At 44.3% G+C, this 19,827-nt stretch overlaps 1 protein-coding gene across 2 annotated transcripts in view; it reads left to right on the top strand.

Annotated features, from left to right (window-relative positions):
- Positions 1–1,428: 1,428 nt before the first annotated feature.
- Positions 1,429–19,827, top strand: part of slc30a9 (solute carrier family 30 member 9) — a 103,470-nt gene continuing 85,071 nt past the window's right edge. Inside the window, exons 1-3 of one of the 2 annotated variants that reach the window (XM_080188157.1) lie at positions 1,429–1,596; positions 11,149–11,383; positions 17,043–17,163. In XM_080188157.1, coding sequence (XP_080044283.1) covers positions 11,372–11,383; positions 17,043–17,163 — 133 coding nt within the window. In that variant the 5' untranslated portion in view covers positions 1,429–1,596; positions 11,149–11,371. The remainder of the gene's footprint in view (positions 1,597–11,148; positions 11,384–17,042; positions 17,164–19,827) is intronic. The other variant, XM_080188164.1, reaches the window with a different exon arrangement.

Genomic DNA, 19,827 nt, shown 5'->3' with positions numbered 1-19,827 from the left:
GTACCCCCAAGTCCCTTTGTGTTGCAGCTTTCTGCACTTTTTCTTAATTTAAATAACACTTGTAATTAATAAAAATATTCTTTTGATCTCTCTTCCAAAATGAACAATTTCACATTTTCTCACATTTTACTCCATTTGCCAACTTTTTGCCCAATGACTTAACTTACCAATATCTCGTTGTAACTATCTGTAACCTTCTTTCAACTTACCTTCCACTAGCAATAAACAGCTCATATTAAATATACAAGTCTCTTCCTCAGTGAGGTACATTATAACAGCATCTTCAGTTCTCAGGGGCCACACACTGAAATATAGTCTCTAAACCTTTCCTCCTTGCTTTAAGAGCACTTCAGACCTAACACCTTGAACAATCTTTTACCAATATCCCCTCATTGTGTCACACTTTGTTGGATATTCTAGCTCTTTCAATTACATTACATTACATAAATATGAACTGTTTTTGTTTCTGTATTGCTTATGGATCAGAGCAGGTCAATCCTCCCTCCATATTTGTGGCAACTCTGTCCTCGCATTCCAGATCATAACATAGAACAGTACAGCACAGGAACAGGCCCATCGAAACACAATGTTGTGCCAAACATGATGCCAAATTAAATCAATCCCTTCTACCTGCTTTTGGTTCACAACCCTCTATACCTTGCATATTCATGTGCCTATCTAAAAGCCCCTTAACTACCTCTATTGTATCTGACTGGACCACCACCCCAGCAGCTCATTCCAGCCACCCACCACTATGTAAAACATTTGTCCTTCACATCTCCCTTGAACTTTCTCCCTCTCACCTTTGAGTGGATGCCCTCTAGTATTAGACATATTGGCCATAGTTTTACCAGCTTGCCTGCCACAGGAATAAGAGCAGTCCACGGGCAGAGCATAAGAAGTTCCATTGACTTCAGGCGGAATTTTATGATTTTGGGACGAGCGGGGCCATGTAATCCCATTTATTAATTTTAGCAGGGGATGGAGGCGGGAAAGAGGGAAGATTCTGACTGCCAACCCTACCTATGCCTCTCATAATTTTATCAGGCCTCCCCTCAGGCTCCTTCGCTCTAGGAGAAATAGCTCCAGCCTCTCTTTGTGGCTCTAATCCAGTCCATCTTCTGCGAACAATTTCCACTATCCACCCATAAATGAAATCCCTCTTCAAACACACTGGTCTTTGACCCAACACTCACTGTCCGTCCCGTCCCGTCCACCCCACCCCACCCCACTCCACTGTGCGGCTTCTGACTTGACCAACGTTTTCAACGTTGTCAGGCAACAGTCACGCGAGTATCAAAACACGGAACCCTCCAATCAGCCCTCACCACGCTCTCCTGCAGCACCCGCCCCCTCGTTGTGACGTCACCGCCGCGCTCCGTTGATTGGACAGGAGGAGGTGTTCGCGCAGTGTGCATGGTCTCGCGATGATTTGGTTTTCACTCCTGGCGTTGGGAAAGTTTGGGTGAGGGTGAAGCTGCACACCGGGATGGAGGAGGTGGTGGTGGAGTAAGAGGGGGGAGAGAGAGGGCCCGCCATGAGTGGAGTTAAAGTGGCACAAGCGGGCGTTTCTTACCGGCATATGCACCCAGGCAGGTGAGAGAGAAAGAGGGAGGGTAAGCTGGGCGCAGTAGCGCCATTAAATACTAAATGCGAGACACGTCTCGGGATGAAATGTTGGGGCTGAAGCCGCTGACCTGCAGCCCGGGACTGAGTGAGGAGATGGAGGGGAGGGGGTTGAAGCTGGTGGAGCTCAGCTCGAGCCTAGCCGTTGAAGCGATTTGAATATTTGAATGGAACGGCCGCCGTGGCCGCAGCGCGGTGCCATTGACCTTATGTTTGTTCAGGTTCAATGCGTTGAGCGAGGGGAGGGACGGGCAATGGTTGGCTTATTTCCTTCTGGTGTAAATTGCAGAGGCACTTTTAATTCCTGCTCATGTTATTGCTACATTTTATTTAAAAAAAGTTTCATGTAGATAACGGGACCCTCCACCCGTAGCCATCCCCGTCTGAGGCACCTGCCAAAATCCGAAGGAATGTTCTGGTGAGCAATTGATAACCTAAAAAGAATTGCCGATTCCGCTTGGATGTATTCCTGAAGGTTTGATCATGTAACACCTTATCACCTGATGTGGGAAAAATGTTGCAACCAAAAGAGAAAACGCTGGAAAATCTCAGCAGATCTGGCAGCATCTGTAAGGAGAGAAAAGAGCTGACGTTTTGAGTCCCGATGACCCATTGTCAAAGTTAAAAGGCATAGGAAGTGGGGGTTATTTATTATACTGCGGGGTGAAGGAATGAAAGACGAGTCATAACCACAGAAACCAGGGGAAAAGATTGCTAATGGCTGTCCACAGAAAATGATACTCTTTAATGACCAGGCTTTAAGCCTGGGTGCCATTAAATTATCCTGTCCCTATTACAGCCCTGATTCCATCTGAAATCCAGAGGTTAGTGACTGCCTTTGGCATCAGGGTGCCTTGGAGTAGAGTGGTGCAGTGAAGTGCACTGGGCCCATAACCCAGAGGTCGATGAATTGAATCAATCATCTGCAATTTAGGGTGGTTAGCACTGCTGCCTCACAGCGTTAGGAACCTGGGTTTGATTCCTGGCTTGGTTCACTCTCTGTGGAGTCTGCATGTTCTCCCTGTGTCTGTGTGGGTTTCCTCTGGGTGCACCTGTTTTGTCCCAGAGTCTGAAAGATGTACAGGATATGCATTGGCCATGCTAAATTCTCCCTCGATATACTGGAACAGGTGGAGAGTGGAGGCCAGGGGATTTTCACAGTAAGGTCATTGCAGTCTTAAACTAAGCCCACTTGTGACTCTAATCAATAAACATTTGACTGAGATGACATCGAGGGACCCTAGCAAAACTGGAATCAGGGGAAACTCTCCACTAGTTGCAGTCGTACCTAGCACAAAGGAAGGCGATTGTGGTTGTTGGAGGTCCATCATCTCAGATATCACTGCAGGAGTTTCTCAACAGATGCTTCCCGATTGCACAACTTTCATCAGTTGTGACTCGGGGATCAGTGCTGGGATCGTTACTGTTTACAATATATATAAATGATTAGGAGGAAAATGTAACCGGTTTGATTAGCAAGTTTTCGGATGACACAAAGGTTGGTGGATTTGTGAATAGTGATAAACAAAGAACAAGAACAGCCTGGGAAACAGGCTCTTTGGCCCAACAAGTTCACGCTGCCATTTTAACATTACCAGTTCTCCACTCCACCCATGACCCTTATCTATGCTTATGGCATTCCACATTGAGGGAAAACTAATTTAGGGACAATTTATTACCTCCACTCAGCCTAATAGCACATCTTTGGGGTGTGGGAGGAAACCGGAGCACCTGGAGAAAACCCACGCAAGCACGGGGAGAATGTGCAAACTCCCACAGACACTGGCCCAAATCCATCTGTCTGCTCAGCAAACAGTGGTAGTCACTGAGCTGTCATGTTGCCCAGCATCTGGTCCAGTTTAAGCATACACTAATGACATGAAGTACTAGGCTACTCTCGAACACCCAAGAGCAGCCCTTGTACGACCCATCGCGTGTATGCCCCTCGTTGGACAACAAGGTGGACTGACTTAAAACCTGTGAGTTAAAAGAAAAACATTAGTATCATTCCACATCCTTATACATTACCAGGGATGTCCCAATGCTAATGAACCTTATTTAAAACAATCTCCTATATCCTTCCATCTCCAACCCTCTCGTGCTTGTCTAAGTAACTCTTAAACAACTCCAGCGTGCCTGCCTCCACCACCTTGCTTGGCAGAGCATTCCATACCCCCACTATCGTCTGTGAAAAACGTCCCTCTAATATCCGTGTTATACCTCTCCCCCCTCACCCTAAGCCCATGGCACCTCGTACTGTGCGTTTCTAACATAGAAAATAGCTTACCACTGTTTACTCTATCTGTACCCTTCATAATCTTATACACCTCTATTAGATCTCCCCTCAGTTGCTGTCTTTCAAGGGAAAACAGCCCCAATTTGCTCAATGTTTCCTCATAACCCAGTCCTTCCATGCCAGGCAACATCCTGGTAAACCTCCTCTGCACTCTCCCCAGGGTCTCCACGTCCTTCCGGTAGTAAGGTGACCAGAACTGGATACAGTACTCCAGATGCGGCCTAACCAATGTTCTATACAACTACAACATTAGACTCCAGCTCTTATACTCTATACCCCTTCCTATAAAGGCTAACATACCATAAGCAAATGATGAGGACCATCAGAGGGTACAGCAGGCTATAGATCAGTTGGAGACTTGGGCGGAGAGTTGGCAGATGGAGTCTAATCCAGACAAATGTGAGGTAATGCATTTTGGAAGATCTAATACAGATAGGAAATGTCCAGTAAATGGCAGAACCCATAAGAGTATTTATTGATAGGCAAAGGGATTTGGGTGTACAGGTACACAGGTAGCTGAAAGTGGCAATGCAGGTAGTCAAGAAGGCATATGGCATACTTGCCTTCATCGAGCTTAAAAATTGGCAAGTCATGTTGCAGCTTTATAGAATATTAGTTAGGTTGCACTTGGAATATAGTGCCCAATTCTGGTTGCCACACTACCAGAAGGAGGCTTTGGGGAGGGTACGAAAAAGATTTACCAGGGTGCTGCCTGGTATGGAGGGCATTAGCTATGAGGAGAAGTTGGAGAAACTTGGTTTGTTCTCACTGGAACGATGGAGGTTGTGGGGCGACGTGATAGAAGTCTTCAAGATTGAGAGGCATGGACAGAGTGGATAGTCAGAAGCTTTTTCTCAGGGTTGAAGAGTCAATTACTAGGGGGCATAGGTTTAAGCTGCGAGGGGCAAGGTTTAAAAGAGATATGAGGCAAGTGCTTTACACAAAGGGTAGTGGCTGCCTGAAACTTGCAGCAGGGGGAGGTAGTGGATGTGGATATGGTAGTGACTTTTAAAGGGTGTCTTGACAAATACGTCTGTAAGATGGGAATAGAGGGACATGGTCCCCTGACAGGTAGGGGGTTTTAGTTCAGTTGGGCAGCGCAGTCAGTGCAGGCTTGGAGGGCTGAAGGGCCTGTTCCAGTGCTATAATTTTCTTTGTCCTTTGGCTCACCGGGTGTTAAAGCAGTCCGTGACATGCAGCAAAGGCCTGGATAATATCTAGGCTTAGACTGATAAGTGATGAGTGAAATTTGTGCAACAAAGCAATGTTTTTTTACCAAAAGAGAATTTAATCGTCTCCCCGTGACATTTAATGGCATTTTCGATGCTAAATAGTCCTCTCTTGACATCCTGGGATGGGAGCTCACCATTGACCAGACACTTACTTGGATCAACCATGTAAACACTGTGGCTACAAGAGCAGGTCAGAGGCTGGGAATTCTGCGGACAGTAACTTTCCACCTGAGTTTCCAATGGCATGGTGGCACAATGTTTAGCCCTGCTGCCTCACAGCGCCAGGGAGCTGGGTTTGATTCCTGGATTGAGCCACTGTACAAACCCCACACAGACATTCTTCCTGTATTTGTGTGGTTTTCCTCCAGGTGCTCTGATTCCTTCCACAGTCCAAAGATGTGCATGCAAGGTGGATTGGCCATGCTAAATTTCTCTTGGAATCACAGGAACTAGCTAGGGTAAATGCATGGGGTTATGGGGATAAGGCCTGACTGGGATTGTGGTTGGTGCAGACTCACTGGGCCGAATGGTAGCCCCCTGCACTGTAGGATTCTATGATTCAGCAGCAGTTGGGAAACTCAACATCTAAGGCAAAACAGTCCACTTGATTGGAAGGCACTTCCTCAGCTTAAACATTGGCACAGTGGTTAGCACAGCTGCCTCATCATGCCAGGGACCCAGGTTTGATTCCAGCGTTGGGTGACTGTGTGGAGATACTCCTCGTTTCTGTGTGGGTCTCTTCAGGATGCTCCGGTTTCCTTCACAGTCCAAAGATGTGCAGATGAGGTGGGTGGCCATGGTAAATGTGCAGGGTTACAGGGGTAGAGGGGAAGGTGTAGGTAAGATGCTCCTTTGGAGAGTTGGTGCAGACTCAGTAGGCCAAATGGTGGCGTCCTGCACTGTAGGGATTCTATGATTCACTCCCTTTGCAATTGATGCACCCTGGCTGCATTGTATACCATCGACAAGATGCACTGCAGCACCTCGTTAAAACTCCTTCAACAGAATCATCCAAACATGCAACCTCTAATAACTGAAAGATCAAGGGAAGCTGCCACATCGGAACAGCAGTCTCTGCAAGTTCACTTCCAAGTCGCTCGCCATCCTGATTTGGAAATTTCCACGTGGACGCTCAATATTCAAGAAAGTGGTTTACCACCCTTGCTAGACTGCACTGAAAATTGATAATACTGACAGTGCTTCAGTTTCTACATTATTAATAGTAATCTCACAGACAGCTTGTATATAAGCATATTCAATAAGAGCTTTCAAAAGGATTTTGTGTTTATACCCAAGGAAAAAAGTACTGAGCTATAGGAAGAGAGCAAGTGGATGTGACTAATTATTATACACTTTTGGGGCTATCACAGACATGGCGAGCTGAATGTCATTCTCCTTTGCTTTATTAGTTCCGCGTAAGTTGATTGCACTTTTTGAATTTGCTACTGTTTCCATGTTACTCGGTCACATGCGCTGCAGTTTCTTCCAGTTAACTATAGGGCAGAAGAGACACCAAAATTCTACTGCCACCACATCTGGGCACTGGCACTGTCTTGAGCCGAACCAGTCTGTTTGCAGTGTTTTATTTGAGCTGTCCTTGTGCCCCGCATGTTCCCTGCATTATAATGACTACTTGCAATACCTGCATAACGAAACATACCTCAGCTTTAACTCTTGTCTGTGCCATTGCTACCTCCATGGTTGACTTATAAAATACCCTCTTCAAAACCTCTCATCCTGCATATTCTCTAAACTTAGCTCCTCTAAAACACTGGTGTCTGTGCTATTTTGCACTAGGCCTCGCTTAGCATTTGTTCCTCATCTTCAATTTCACTAGTTGTCCCTGTGTTTAAATCTCTGACGATATCATCCCTCTCATCTTCATAATTTTGTTCAGCTAAAATGCTTGAAATACCTCTTGTCTAAGAGCACCTCTACTTGAAGCCCTTAAGATTTTTTTTTCATAGCTGCTTTGTAAACACCAGTTGTTTCTGTTCAACCAAGGCCTTTTGTGTGCAGGAGCTGGTTTGGTTATAGACAGGTTTTTCTTGCAGTTTACTCAATTTATTGATGTCCTGCTGGTGTGTAGTCCCACTGTTAAGTGTCAGAGGCATAATACCCAGTATAATTCTGTTCCTCAGTCTGTGTTTACAAATCTGTGGATTGGCGCAGCAGCACTGGCAGATTTGTTTTCCCCTCCCTAATCTCAAACTTGCCTGTTTGTTTGCTCCCCATATCTTTTTACTATTTGTTTTGAGCAACTGTGTAATTCCTTATAGACTGTGCTTCTGCAGTGGTTCGTGGCAGCGAATTTCTTGTTCTGATAGTTCTCTCTAAAGATTTTTTAACCTACCCTTTCATTTATCTTTGCAAATACCACTGCCATCTTGAAGGGCAAGAGCAACAAGTACTAAGGACCACAACCACCTGGAAGTTCCCCTCTAAATCATTCACCATCCTGACTTGGAAATATATTGCCAGTCTTTCACCGTGGCTTGGTCAAAATCCTGGAATTCCATCCCATGTGGTAGCACAATGTTTAGCACTGCTGCCTCACAGCGCCAGGGACTCGGGTTCAATTCCCAGCTTGGGTCACTGTGTAGAATTTGCACATTCTCCCTGTGTCAGCATGGGTTTCTTCTGGCTGTTCTGGTTTCCTTCCACGTTCTAAAAGATGTGCTGGTTAGATGCATTGACCTGAACAGGTGCTGGACCGTGGCAACTAGGGGAATTTCACAGTAACTTTGTTGCAGTGTTGACGTAAACCTTGTGACTAAATAAAAACTAAAAGCACTGTGGGATTACCTACATCTTTGGGACTGCAACAGTTCAAGAAATCAGCTCAGTACTTTCTGAAGAGCAACTAGGCATGTGTACTAATTAGTCGTCTAGCCAGCACCACCCACATCCCATAAATGAATACAAAAACCAGGTGCTGGAAAGTGGGATTAGAAGGGGTGGCTAATTATTTTCTCTTTTTGGGTGGCACAGACACAAAGGATTTTCTGTACCGTAAAAGAATCGGTGTATGTGGTATATTTGAATTTTCAGAAATCTTTTCATTAAGTTCCACATAGGTCAGCGAACAATATTAAAGCACATAGGATTGGAGGTAATATATTGGCATGAATTGCGAATTGGTTAATAGATGGGGGGAGGGGGAGGGAAAGAGTAGGGATAAATGGATCATTTTTCAAGGTGATAGTTGGTGATTAGTGGGGTCCTGCAAAAGGATCAGTGTTATCAACGATATAGCAATGATTTGGATAAGGGAACCAAATGTAATATTTCCAAGTTTGCTGATGATACAAAACTAGGTGGGAATTAGTGTTGAGGAGGATGTAAAGAGTCTTCTAGGCAATTGTGACAAGCTGAGGAAGTGGGCAAATACATGGCAGATGTGCGTAAATGGCAAGTTATCTACTTTGGGAGAAAAAACAATACCAGAATGTTGTTTAAGTGGTGATAGGGAAATGCTGATGTGCAAAGGGACCTGGGTGTCCCTGTACACCAGTTACTGAAAGCAAGCATGCAGGTGCAGCAAACAGTTAGGAAGACAAATTGTATATTGGTCTTCGTTGCAAGAGGATTTGAGTACAAGTGCAAGAATGTCTTGGGTCAGATGTATAGGAGTAAGGACATTTTACAACAGCTGTTGGTGAAATCACATCTGAAGTATTATGTAGTTTTGGTTTCCTTATCTAAAACGATATACTTGTAGTAGAGAGTGCAGTGAAGAGTCACATGGCAGGATTGTTGTATGAAGTGAAATTGGGCTGACTAGGTCTTTACTAACTGGAGTTTAGAAGAATGAGAAGGGATCTCACTAAAACATTTAACATTGTTACAGGGCTGGACAAGCTGGGGGGGAGGAGGGGAAGTTGCTAGATCAATGGGTCATAGTCTAAAGATACAGAGTAGTTAATTTGGGACTGAGATGGAGAGGATGGTGAACATGAGGCACTTTCTATCATAGAAAGCTGTGGACCCTAATTCACTGAATATACTTAAGAAGGAAATGGATTCCTAAGCTCTCAAAGGTGTCAAAGGGTTGTGGAGAGAGTAGGGGTTATGGTGTTGAAATAGAGGATTAGTAATGAAATCGAATGGCTGAGTAGGTGCAAAGGACTAAGTGGCATACTATTTTCTATACAACTTCTCTGTAGTTTTGGTAAAAATTGAAGGATGAAGACTCCAGATTGATAAACATTGATTTTTGTTGTCAGGGAGGTGGTTTTAATGTGATTTTAAAATGGACAATTCTTGACATTTTCTAAGTTTAATGTGCTGAATAGACGGGTACAGTTCACATCATTTGAACAGCCAGGCTGATGATCAAATACTATTATGGCCGTCAAGACATTGCATACAATGTGTTAATTTGTGTGTCTGTGTTTCTGTGCCTGCTCCCTAATGGGAGTTGCTGTCTGACAATTCAACAATGCGTGAGAACATAAGAACGTAAGAAATAGGAGCAGGAGTAGGCCATCTAGCCCTTCGAGCCTGCCCCGCCATTCAATAAGATCATGGCTGATCTGTCATGGCTCAGTTCCACATTCCCGCCCTCTCCCCATAATCCTTAATCCCCTCGCTTATCAAAAACCCATCAACCCGCGTCTTAAAAATATTTAGCGAGGTAGCCTCCACCACTTCAATGGGCAGAAAATTCCAGAGATTCACCACCCTTTGAGTGAAGAAATTCTTCCTCAACTCTGTTCTAAACCGCCCCCCCCCCCCCTCCTTTATCTTGAGGCTGTGCCCCCTAGTCCTACTATCCTTTCTGAGCGGGAAGAGTCTCTCCACCTCTATCCTATCCACCCCATTCATCATCTTACATGTCTCAATGAGATCTCCCCTCATTCTTCTAAACTCTAACGAGTACAAGCCTAATTTATTCAGCCTCTCCTCATAGCTCAACGCCCTCAACTCCGGCATCAGCCTAGTAAACCTCCTCTGCACTCCCTCCAAGGCCAAAATATCCTTGCGTAAGTACGGCGCCCAAAACTGCACACAGTACTCCAGCTGCGGCCTCACCAATGCCCTATATAGCCGCAGCAAGACCTCCCTACTTTTATATTCAATCCCCCTCGCTATGAAGGCCAGCATCCCATTAGCCTTCCTGACCACCTGCAAGCTGGGTTTTTGCGACTCATGCACAAGGACCCTGTGGGTTAGCTTCAACATTATTTTCTAGTCCAAAGTCCATATGTTGTTGCAAGGTATACCTTGACTAAATGAATTAGTGGCAAAATAATAATTGTAATCAGTTTGTGTTTTGCTAGGATCACTTAGCTCTTGACTTCATTGCTGTCCTTGTTCAAACATGGGCAAAAGAGCTGAACTCCAGGGGTAAGGTGAGAGAAGTCCTAAACATTAAGGCAGTATTTGACCAGGTATGGCTTCAAGAAGCTCTAGGAAAACTGGTGTCAATTGAAATTGAGGGGCTGCTCTTTACTGGTTGGAGTCATGCCTAGTGAAAGATGGTTGTAGTGGACGTCAGTCTTCTCATTTCAGGCTATCATTGCAGACATTCCTCACGATGGTGTCTCAAGCCTAACCATCTTTAGCAGCTTCATCAATGACCTTCCTTTCGTTATCCTTCCATGGGGTGGCACAATTAGCACAGCTGCCTCTCAGCTCCGGGGACCTGGATTCGATTCCCAGCTTGGGTCATTGTCTGTGTGGAGTTTGCATGTTCTCATCGTGTCTGCGTGGGTTTCCTCTGGGTGCTGTAATTTCCTTTCACAGTCCAAAGATATGCAGGTTATGTTTGGCCATGCTAAATTACTCCTTAGTGTCCTGGGAAGCGCAAATTAGAGAGATTAGTGGGGCAAATATGTGGGTTTACCAGGATAAGGCTTGAGATTGTTGTCAGTGCAGACTTGATGGGCCGAATGGCCTTATGCACTGCAGGGATTCCATGAAATTCTATGAAATCAGGTTAGAAATGGGGATGTTTTATGTGCATGTTCAGCATCATTTGTGATTCCTCAGATGTTGAAGTAGTCCATGACCAAATACTGCAAAGACCAAGATAATATTCAAGCTTGGACCGACAACTGCCAGACAGTAACCATCCCCAACAAGAGAGAATCTAACCATTGCTCCTTGAAATTCACTGGCACATCATAGCTCTCCTACTGTCAACATCGTGGCATTACCATTGATCTGAAACTGAACTGGACCAGCCGCATAAATGTTTTGGCTATAAGAGCAGATGTTTTCTCTTGTGAGTAACAGTATAATTAGAGACTATCAATATAAGATGGTTACCAAGAATTCAGTAGGGAATTCAGAAGGAACTTTACTTAAAATGTGTTGAGAATATGGATATCTCTATCGCAGAGCTTTTAAAGCAAGTGGTACAGTTGTATTTAAAGGGAAGTGAGAGAAGGAAATGGAAAGTTAAAATTGTGGATTTAGTAAGGAAAGAAGAAGGTGATGCAGTGGTTAGCACTGCTGCCTCACAGTGCCAAAGATCTGGATTTGATTCCCGACTTGGGTCACTGCAGAGTCGACACATTCTCCCTGGGTTTCCTCTAGGTGTTCTGGTTTCCTCCCACAGTCCGAAAGATGTGCTGGTTAGGTCCATTGGCCATGCTAAACTCTCCCTCAGTGTACCTGAACATGTGCTGGAATGTGGCGACAAGAAGATTTTCATAGTAACTTCATTGTAGTGTTAATGTAAGCCTACTTGTGACATTAATAAAAATAAATACAATATTTTTGTCTCCACAGGCATTTAAGTCCAGCAAGGGGCATGCATGCGGCAGGTTGTGGTGGGCTGCTCTTGGACGTTGCTTCGGGAGTTGCCTATTGCTTCATGTCGTTAGTGTGCTTAAACTGGACCATCTCGAGGGCAACATGACAGCTCAGAGACTATCTCTGTTGCTGTGCGGACACATGGATTTGGGCCTGTGTCTGTGGGAGTTTGCGCGTTCTCCCCGTGGTTGCGTGGGTTTCCTCCGGGTACTCCGGTTTCCTCCCACATCCCAAAGATGTGCTTTTAGGCTGATTGATTGGATACTAAATTGGACCTCCCTGATCCTCGCACATTAGGCGTAGACTAAAATCATGAATAGGTCATTGAGACAGTGGGACGGCAGCACGGGCTCGTTGGGCCGAAGGGCCTGTTTCCCGTGCTGTGTTGTTCTTTGTTCTTTGTAATAATGAGAGGAGACTCTTGAGTGCAAATGCTAGCATGGGCTGTTTAGGCAGAATGGCCTGTTTATACCATGTATTTCTATGTAACCCAGTCCATGGGCTGTATTTATGTATGCCAGGAATTAAGTTTAGACCTCTTAATTATTTCATGTATTGTAAATTAACTCTCGGGTGTATGTATAATTTTTCTGACATTTGCTCTAAAATATGACAAGTTTTTCATAGATAATGTAATCACATGATTTAATGAACAAATAGCTAGAGTTACCAAGGCCACGATTGAGCCTTTTCATTCTCCTAATCATAAACCATTGAGCTTCTTCCTCGTGGTTTCTGTTAAAAGACGCCTAGAATGAATTTACTGTTGTCTGCTTTAATTATCATGTATAATTGTAATTTTCAGTCCAACTCTATTGCCAACTAGTTCCTTCCACATTTTTACCTAAAATGATGCTTTTCTATAATGTTTGGAATGAAAACTTTCAAGTTTCTTCAGCTTCTTAAGAGTCTTGATATAATTATTTTGTTCAGCTGAACGTTTGATATTTTATTAGATAAAATAGATTAACTTCTCAGAGTCATAGAGGCCTACAGCACAGGAAAGGCTCTCTGGCCCATTTTTTTTGACCAGTGCAGATATCATCGCCTAACTATTCTAATTTCCATTTCCCAACACTTGGCCCATAACCTTGTATGCCTTGACATTGCAAGTCCATATTTGAATACTTAATGTTGTGAGGGTCTTTGCCTCTATCAGTCTTTCAGGCAGTAAGCTCCAGACTCGCATCACCCTCTGGGTGAAAAGATTTTTCCCCTCATCCCCTCAACCACCTGCCATTTACCTCAAACCAATGCCCCCTGATCATTGATCCCTCCACTAAGGGGAAAGGTTCTGATAGTACATTCTCTAAGGCAGTGCATCCATCAGAGTCCACTTGCCAACCATTGAGGACTTTTGTTCCCTTTTGCATTGCATGTGATATACAAGCAAAGTTTGGAAAGAGTGGGCAAGAGCATTGCAGGTCAAACATAATAAGGGAAAAATGAGGTTATCCACTTTGGTAAGAAGAGATATGCAGAATATTTCTTAAATGATAAATTAAAATGTGTAGATGTGCAAAAGCACCTGATTGTCCTAGTTAATAAGTCACTGAAGGCTAACATGCAGGTGCAGCAGGCAATTAGGAAGTCTAATGTTATGTTGGCATTTACCACAAGAGGTTCGAGTACAGGGATCATGAAGTCTGTCTTCAATTGTATAGAACCTTGGTTAGACAGCATCTGGAGTAATGTGTGTAATTTTGGTCCCCTTAGCTGTAGGATGATATTGCCATAGAGGAAGTGCAATGAATGTTCAGACTTGTTCTGGCAGGACTGTCTCATGGAGAGAGATTTGGCAAATTGAGCCATTCTTAACTCTAGAAAGTAGAGAGTTTTCGAAGAATGAGAGGTGATCTCATTGAAATCTACAAAATGCTTAAAGGAATAGACAGGGTAGATGCAGATGTTTCCCCTGGTTGGGGAGTGTAGAACCAGGCAATAAGGCATAAGGCAGTAATCACTTTGGATGGCGATGAGGGTTTACACAATTCTCTACCTCACAGGGCTGTTATTAAGTATACTTGAAGTAGAAATTTCAGTGTTGCAAAGGGATATGGAGATAGTGTGGTGAAAAGGGCATTGAAGTGGATGATCAGCCATGGTCTTCATAAATGGTGGCACACGTTTGATGTGCTGAATGGTTGACTTGTGCTGCTATGTTTTTGAAAATATCCTGAGGAGTACAAGACTAAATGCTTTGTGTCTTTTCAACAGTACTCAAGTTCTATACTACCAAAATAAAAGATTTCAGCTTTATGTATTTTGGAAGAAGCTGCTTACTGAATGAAACCCACTGGGGAACACGGTTTTAAGTTTACATTGTGATTACTTTTTCTGTTTGGGCCTTAGAAGTAGCAGAAGTAATAGCAGGTGCCTTAGTAATTATTTATCAAAATTTTCTGGACTCTGGGGAAGTGCCAGAGGATTGGAAAACGGCTAATAGAACAGAGAACACTACAGCACAAACAGGCCCTTTGGCCCACCAGTTGTGCCAATCACTTCTATACCTACTAAGCCATAGACCTATCTATAACCCCCAATCTCATTAGATCCCATATACCCATCCAGAAGTCTTTCAAAAGATCCTAGCGAGTTCGCCGCCTCCACCACCAACGGCAGCCGGTTCCTTTCACTCACCACCCTCTGAGTGAAAAACTTACCCCTGACATCTCCTCTGTACTTGCTTCCCTGCACCTTAAATCTGTGTCCTCTCGTAGTGACCATTTCAGCCCTGGGAAATAGCCTCTGAGAATCCACCCTATGTATTCCTCTCAACGTCTTATAAACCTCTATCAGGTCGCCTCTCAACCTTCGTCTCTCCAGGGAGAAGAGTCCCAGCTCCCTCAACCTATCTTCATAAGGTATGCCTCCCAATCCAGGCAACATCCTTGTAAATCTCCTCTGCACCCTTTCAATAGCTTCCACGTCCTTCCTATAGTAAGGCGATCAGAACTGCGCGCAGTACTCCAAGTGGGGTCTGACAAGGGTCTTATAAAGTTGCAGCATTACCTCCCGACTCCTAAACTCAATCCCTCGATTATGAAGGCCAGTACACCATACGCCTTCTTGACCACATCCTCCACCTGCGAGGTGGATTTAAGAGTCCTATGGACCTGTACCCCAAGATCCCTCTGCTCTTCAACACAGCTAAGACTCCTACCCTTGATATTGTATTCCTTCATCCCATTGGTCCTGCCAAAATGGACCACTACACACTTATCTGCGTTGAAGTCCATCTGTTACCTCTCCGCCCAGTCTTGCATCCTATCTATGTCCCGCTGCAACTTCTGACATCCCTCCAGACCATCCACAACACTACCAACCTTCATATCGTCTGCGAACTTACTAACCCATCCCTCCACTTCCTCATCCAGGTCATTTATGAAAATGACAAACAGCAAGAGTCTTAGAACAGATCCCTGGGGCACTCTGCTGGTGACCGACCTCCATGCAGAAAAAGACCCATCCACAACCACTCTCTGCCTTCTGCAGGCAAACCAGTTCTGGATCCACACGGCCAAAGCCCCCTGGATCCCATGCCCTCTCTCCTTCTCAAGAAGTCTTGCATGGGGGACCTTATCAAACGCCTTGCTGAAGTCCATGCCCTCTCTGCTTCTCAAGAAGTCTTGCATGGGGGACCTTATCAAACGCCTTGCTGAAGTCCATGTAAACCACGTCTACCGCTGTTCCTTCGTCAATGTTACACCGTTGTTTAAAAAAGATAGCAGACAAAAGGCAGGGAATTATAGGCCAGTTAGCTTAACGTCTGTAGTTGGAAAAATGCTAGAATCCGTCAAAGAAGAAATAACAAGACACCTAGAAGAGACCGGTTTGATCAAGCAGACGCAGCACAGATTCGTGAAGAGGAAGTCGTGTTTAATGAATTTATTGGATTTCTATGAAGATGTGACGAGTGTGGTAGACAGAGGGGAACCAGTGGATGTGGTGTTTTTAGATTTCCAGAAGGCGCTCGATAAGGTGCCTCAAAAGGTTGTTGCAGAAGGTTAGGGTACACGGAATTGGGGGTAAAGTGTTAGGTAACCAATCCTCAATCCACACTAACAGGAAGCAGAGTTGGAATCAGTGGGTGCTTTTGTGGTTGGCAGTTGACTAGTGGAGTGCTGCAGGGATCGGTGCTGGGGCCTCAACTGTTTACCATTTACATAGACGATCTGGAGGAGGGGGCTGACTGTAGGGTAACAGAATTTGCTGATGACACGAAGATGAGCGGAAAAGCGAATTGCGTGGAGGGAGTGGAAAGTCTGCAGAGAGATCTGGATAGGCCGAGTGAGTGGGTGAGGACCTGGCAGATGGAATATAATGTTAGCAAATGTGAGGTTATCCACTTTGGTAGAAATAATAGTAGAAGGGATTATTATTTAAAGGGTGAAAAGCTGCAGCATGCTACAGTGCAGAGGGACCTAGGGGTCCTTGTGCACGAATCGCAAAAACTCAGCCTGCAGGTGATCAAGAGGGCGAATGGAATGTTGGCCTTTATAGCGAGGGGGATAGAATATAAAAGCAGGGAGGTCTTGCTGCACCTGTGCAGGGCACTGGTGAGGCCGCACTGGAGTACTGTGTGCAGTTTTGGTCCACTTATTTGCGGAAGGATATATTGGCCTTGGAGTACAGAGAAGGTTCACCAGGCTGATACCTGTGATGAGGGGTTTAGCTTATGAGGAGAGATTGAATAGACTGGGCCTGTACTTGTTAGAGTTTAGTAGGCTGAGGGGGGAGGATCTTATAGAGACATATAAGATAATGAAGGGGCTAGATAGGGTAGAGGTAGAGAGATTCTTCCCGCTTAGAAAGGAAAACAGAACTAGAGGGCACAGTCTCAAAATAAGGGGGGGCACTTTAGAACGGAGTTGAGGAGGAACTTCTTCACTCAAAGGGTGGTGAATCTCTGGAATTCTCTGCCCATTGAAGTGGTGGAGGCTACCTCGTTGAATATATTTAAGTCACAGGTAGATGGATTTCTGATAGACAAGGGAATTAGGGGTTATGGGGAGAAAGCGGGAAAGTGGAGCTGATCCACTTCAGATCAGCCATCATTTTATTGAATGGTGGGGCGGGCTAGATGGCCGACTCCTCCTATTTCTTATGTTCTTTTCCCCCAACAGGGAAACTGCTTTCCTGAAGACTCTTTGAATATGTTTCTTGGACTGGCGCAGAAACCATGGCACTCATTGTGCAAGTTTTATCTCCGAACTTATACTGCTGGAGCAAGTCCGATCCGTTATGGTGAGTCAAACGTAATTCTAGAATGCTATTGTAGCTTTGTTCTAGTTCTTGTCTTTATCTGACCCAGGTTATTTTAAGACTGAATGACTAGTGAGTAATATCCATGCAATAGCAGTCATTGTCTTATTCATAACAATGTAGCAGTACAACCATGATTAGCTTGTAAATTGGGTGTCTCAAATTAAACTTGCAGATTAAAAAACAGCATTTATAAATGTGAATTAATTTTCACCTCTTCAGTCCCATCTTCATTGTGTTCTGTTTTTGTTCTGTTTGTCATTTGATAGTGTTGTGGATTTGTTACAGAAGGAGATTTTAAACTTTTGTGAAGGAATTGCAGTAAAGTGCAAATGACTTGTATTTGAATATAAAACAACAAAATTCAATTGGCATCATTGTAAAACGAAGTGAAAATTTATTTTGATCTCCTTCAAATATCCTCTTTAATGTTCAAAAATACATCAGATGTGCATAATCTCTGTGGAAAGTGATAGTGTATATTTGGAGATCAAATCATTAATGCATAAGCACACTGATACTTATTTAAGAATCAGAATTGCACATGCTTATCATCACTAGCAGCCAAATGGTAGGGCTAAGCAGTTACCAAATTCTATTTAGTGATCAGTTTTAAATTTAAAGGGTGTACTTACATCACAGCTTTAATGTCCAGTTTTGTAATACAATTCTGAAGCTGGGGACTTGGACTGAAATCTGGTTACTTCTTAATTAGTCTGCAATTAAAGTGACTGGTAAAAGAACCAAAGGCAACATGTGGAAACTTTTCGTAAAAACTGTTCTGATTTGAAGCACACTGCCTGAAAGGATAAGCAGATTTAATAAGTTTCAAAAGGAGAGTGGATTAATTGGATAATTTTAGTGATGGTGCAAAATGATGGACCGAATAGCCTTCTGTGCAGTTTTGTTCCATGATGTCATCTTGTTTTCGATTTCCCTGCAAGAGGAAATAATTTTATTGTCTGGAAGCAGGCAGACATTTTCAACAATTTATATTAAAACTCATTTACCCAGGTAGTCTTACTCATGAGATCAACAAAAGACAAAGTTCAATTCATGGTTTAACCCAATTTAATTAACAAATCTTGTACAAACTATATGAAATAAACTTGGCTTGGTAGTCCTCCAAATGAATGCTGCACCCTGTTTTTCTGTTCCCATCTTCCATCATAGAGGATCCATCGACATAATTTTAGGGATGCTTCCCCAATTTACTTGTCTTCCCCTTTTTTTGTGCAAATGGCTCCTTGGAGTCGTTTGTTGCCACTTCCTGGCACTGATGGGGTAGCTCAAGTTGTTGCTTTACCTCGATGCAGCCCTGGAGCATTAGGGTCCAGCGTGCTATATGGTTTTGGCTAATCATACCATCTTTAATCTGGCTGTCCAGCAGCAACTGGATGGGGGTGTGTGTTGGGAGAACAGTTAATGGATATAACCTGATCATAAATGTGAAGTGCTGTACCACCCAGAAACCACTAGGAGGTGTTTCTCTTGCACAAGAAATCTTGCCCAACTCGTGCTAGGACCCAGGAGGCATAGGCCACTGGTCTGAGTCTCCCTTGGCACTTTCGTAGAAGTACAACTGCCAGAGTTGTGGCCATGGCAGCCACCTCTAGTGCAAAGGGGAATTCTGAATCTTGTATCTGTAATGCTGGAGCCTGTTTTAACTCCTAAACAACCTATGTTTGCTGCTTGGTCCATTTCCATGGGACTTTTTTTAAACAGGCCTGATGGGAGCAGCTTCGGTTGTAAATCCGTCAATTTGGTTTTGGCAGTATCCCAACAAGCTCACAGCAGTGGGTAGGGGTAAGTGGGCTACAGACTCGATGAGTTTCCTCTGTTTCTTATTTCTCCCCCCCCCGCCTCCCAAATTGTGCGGAGGGTGTGGAGAGTCTGCAGAAGGATCTAGATAGGCTGGACGAATGGGCCAGGAAATGGCAAATGGAATTTAATGTTGGCAAGTGCGAGGTGGTCCACTTTGGTAGGAATAATGGTAGGAAGGACTATTAAGTGGCGAAAAACTTCAGCAGGCGACGGTGCAGAGGGACCTCGGGGTCCTTCTGCATGAGTCGCAAAAACCCAGCTTGCAGGTGCAGCAGGTGGTCAGGAAGGCGAATGGGATGCTGGCCTTCGTAGTGAGGGGGATTGAATATAAAAGTAGGGAGGTCTTGCTGTGGCTATATAGGGCATTGGTGAGGCCACAGCTGGAGTACTGTGTGCAGTTTTGGGCGCCGTACTTACGCAAGGATATTTTGGCCTTGGAGGGAGTGCAGAGGAGGTTTACTAGGCTGATGCCGGAGTTGTGGGGGTTGAACTATGAGGAGAGGCTGAATAAATTGGGCTTGTACTCGTTAGAGTTTAGAAGAATGAGGGGAGATCTCATTGAGACGTATAAGATGATGAATGGGATGGATAGGATAAAGGTGGAGAGACTCTTCCCGCTCAGAAAGGATAGTAGGACTAGGGGGCACAGCCTCAAGATAAAAGGGGGACGGTTTAGAACGGAGTTGAGGAGGAACTTCTTCACTCAAAGGGTGGTGAATCTCTGGAATTCTCTGCCTGTTGAAGTGGTGGAGGCTACCTCGCTAAATATTTTTAAGACGCGGGTTGATGGGTTTTTGATAAGAGAGGGGATTAAGGGTTATG

The sequence above is a fragment of the Carcharhinus amblyrhynchos genome, chromosome 1 (assembly GCF_965287045.1).
Source record: "Carcharhinus amblyrhynchos chromosome 1, sCarAmb.v2.hapA, whole genome shotgun sequence".
In the NCBI taxonomy this organism is placed as follows: Eukaryota; Metazoa; Chordata; class Chondrichthyes; order Carcharhiniformes; family Carcharhinidae; genus Carcharhinus; species Carcharhinus amblyrhynchos.
This window is presented reverse-complemented; position numbering and strand designations above follow the sequence as displayed.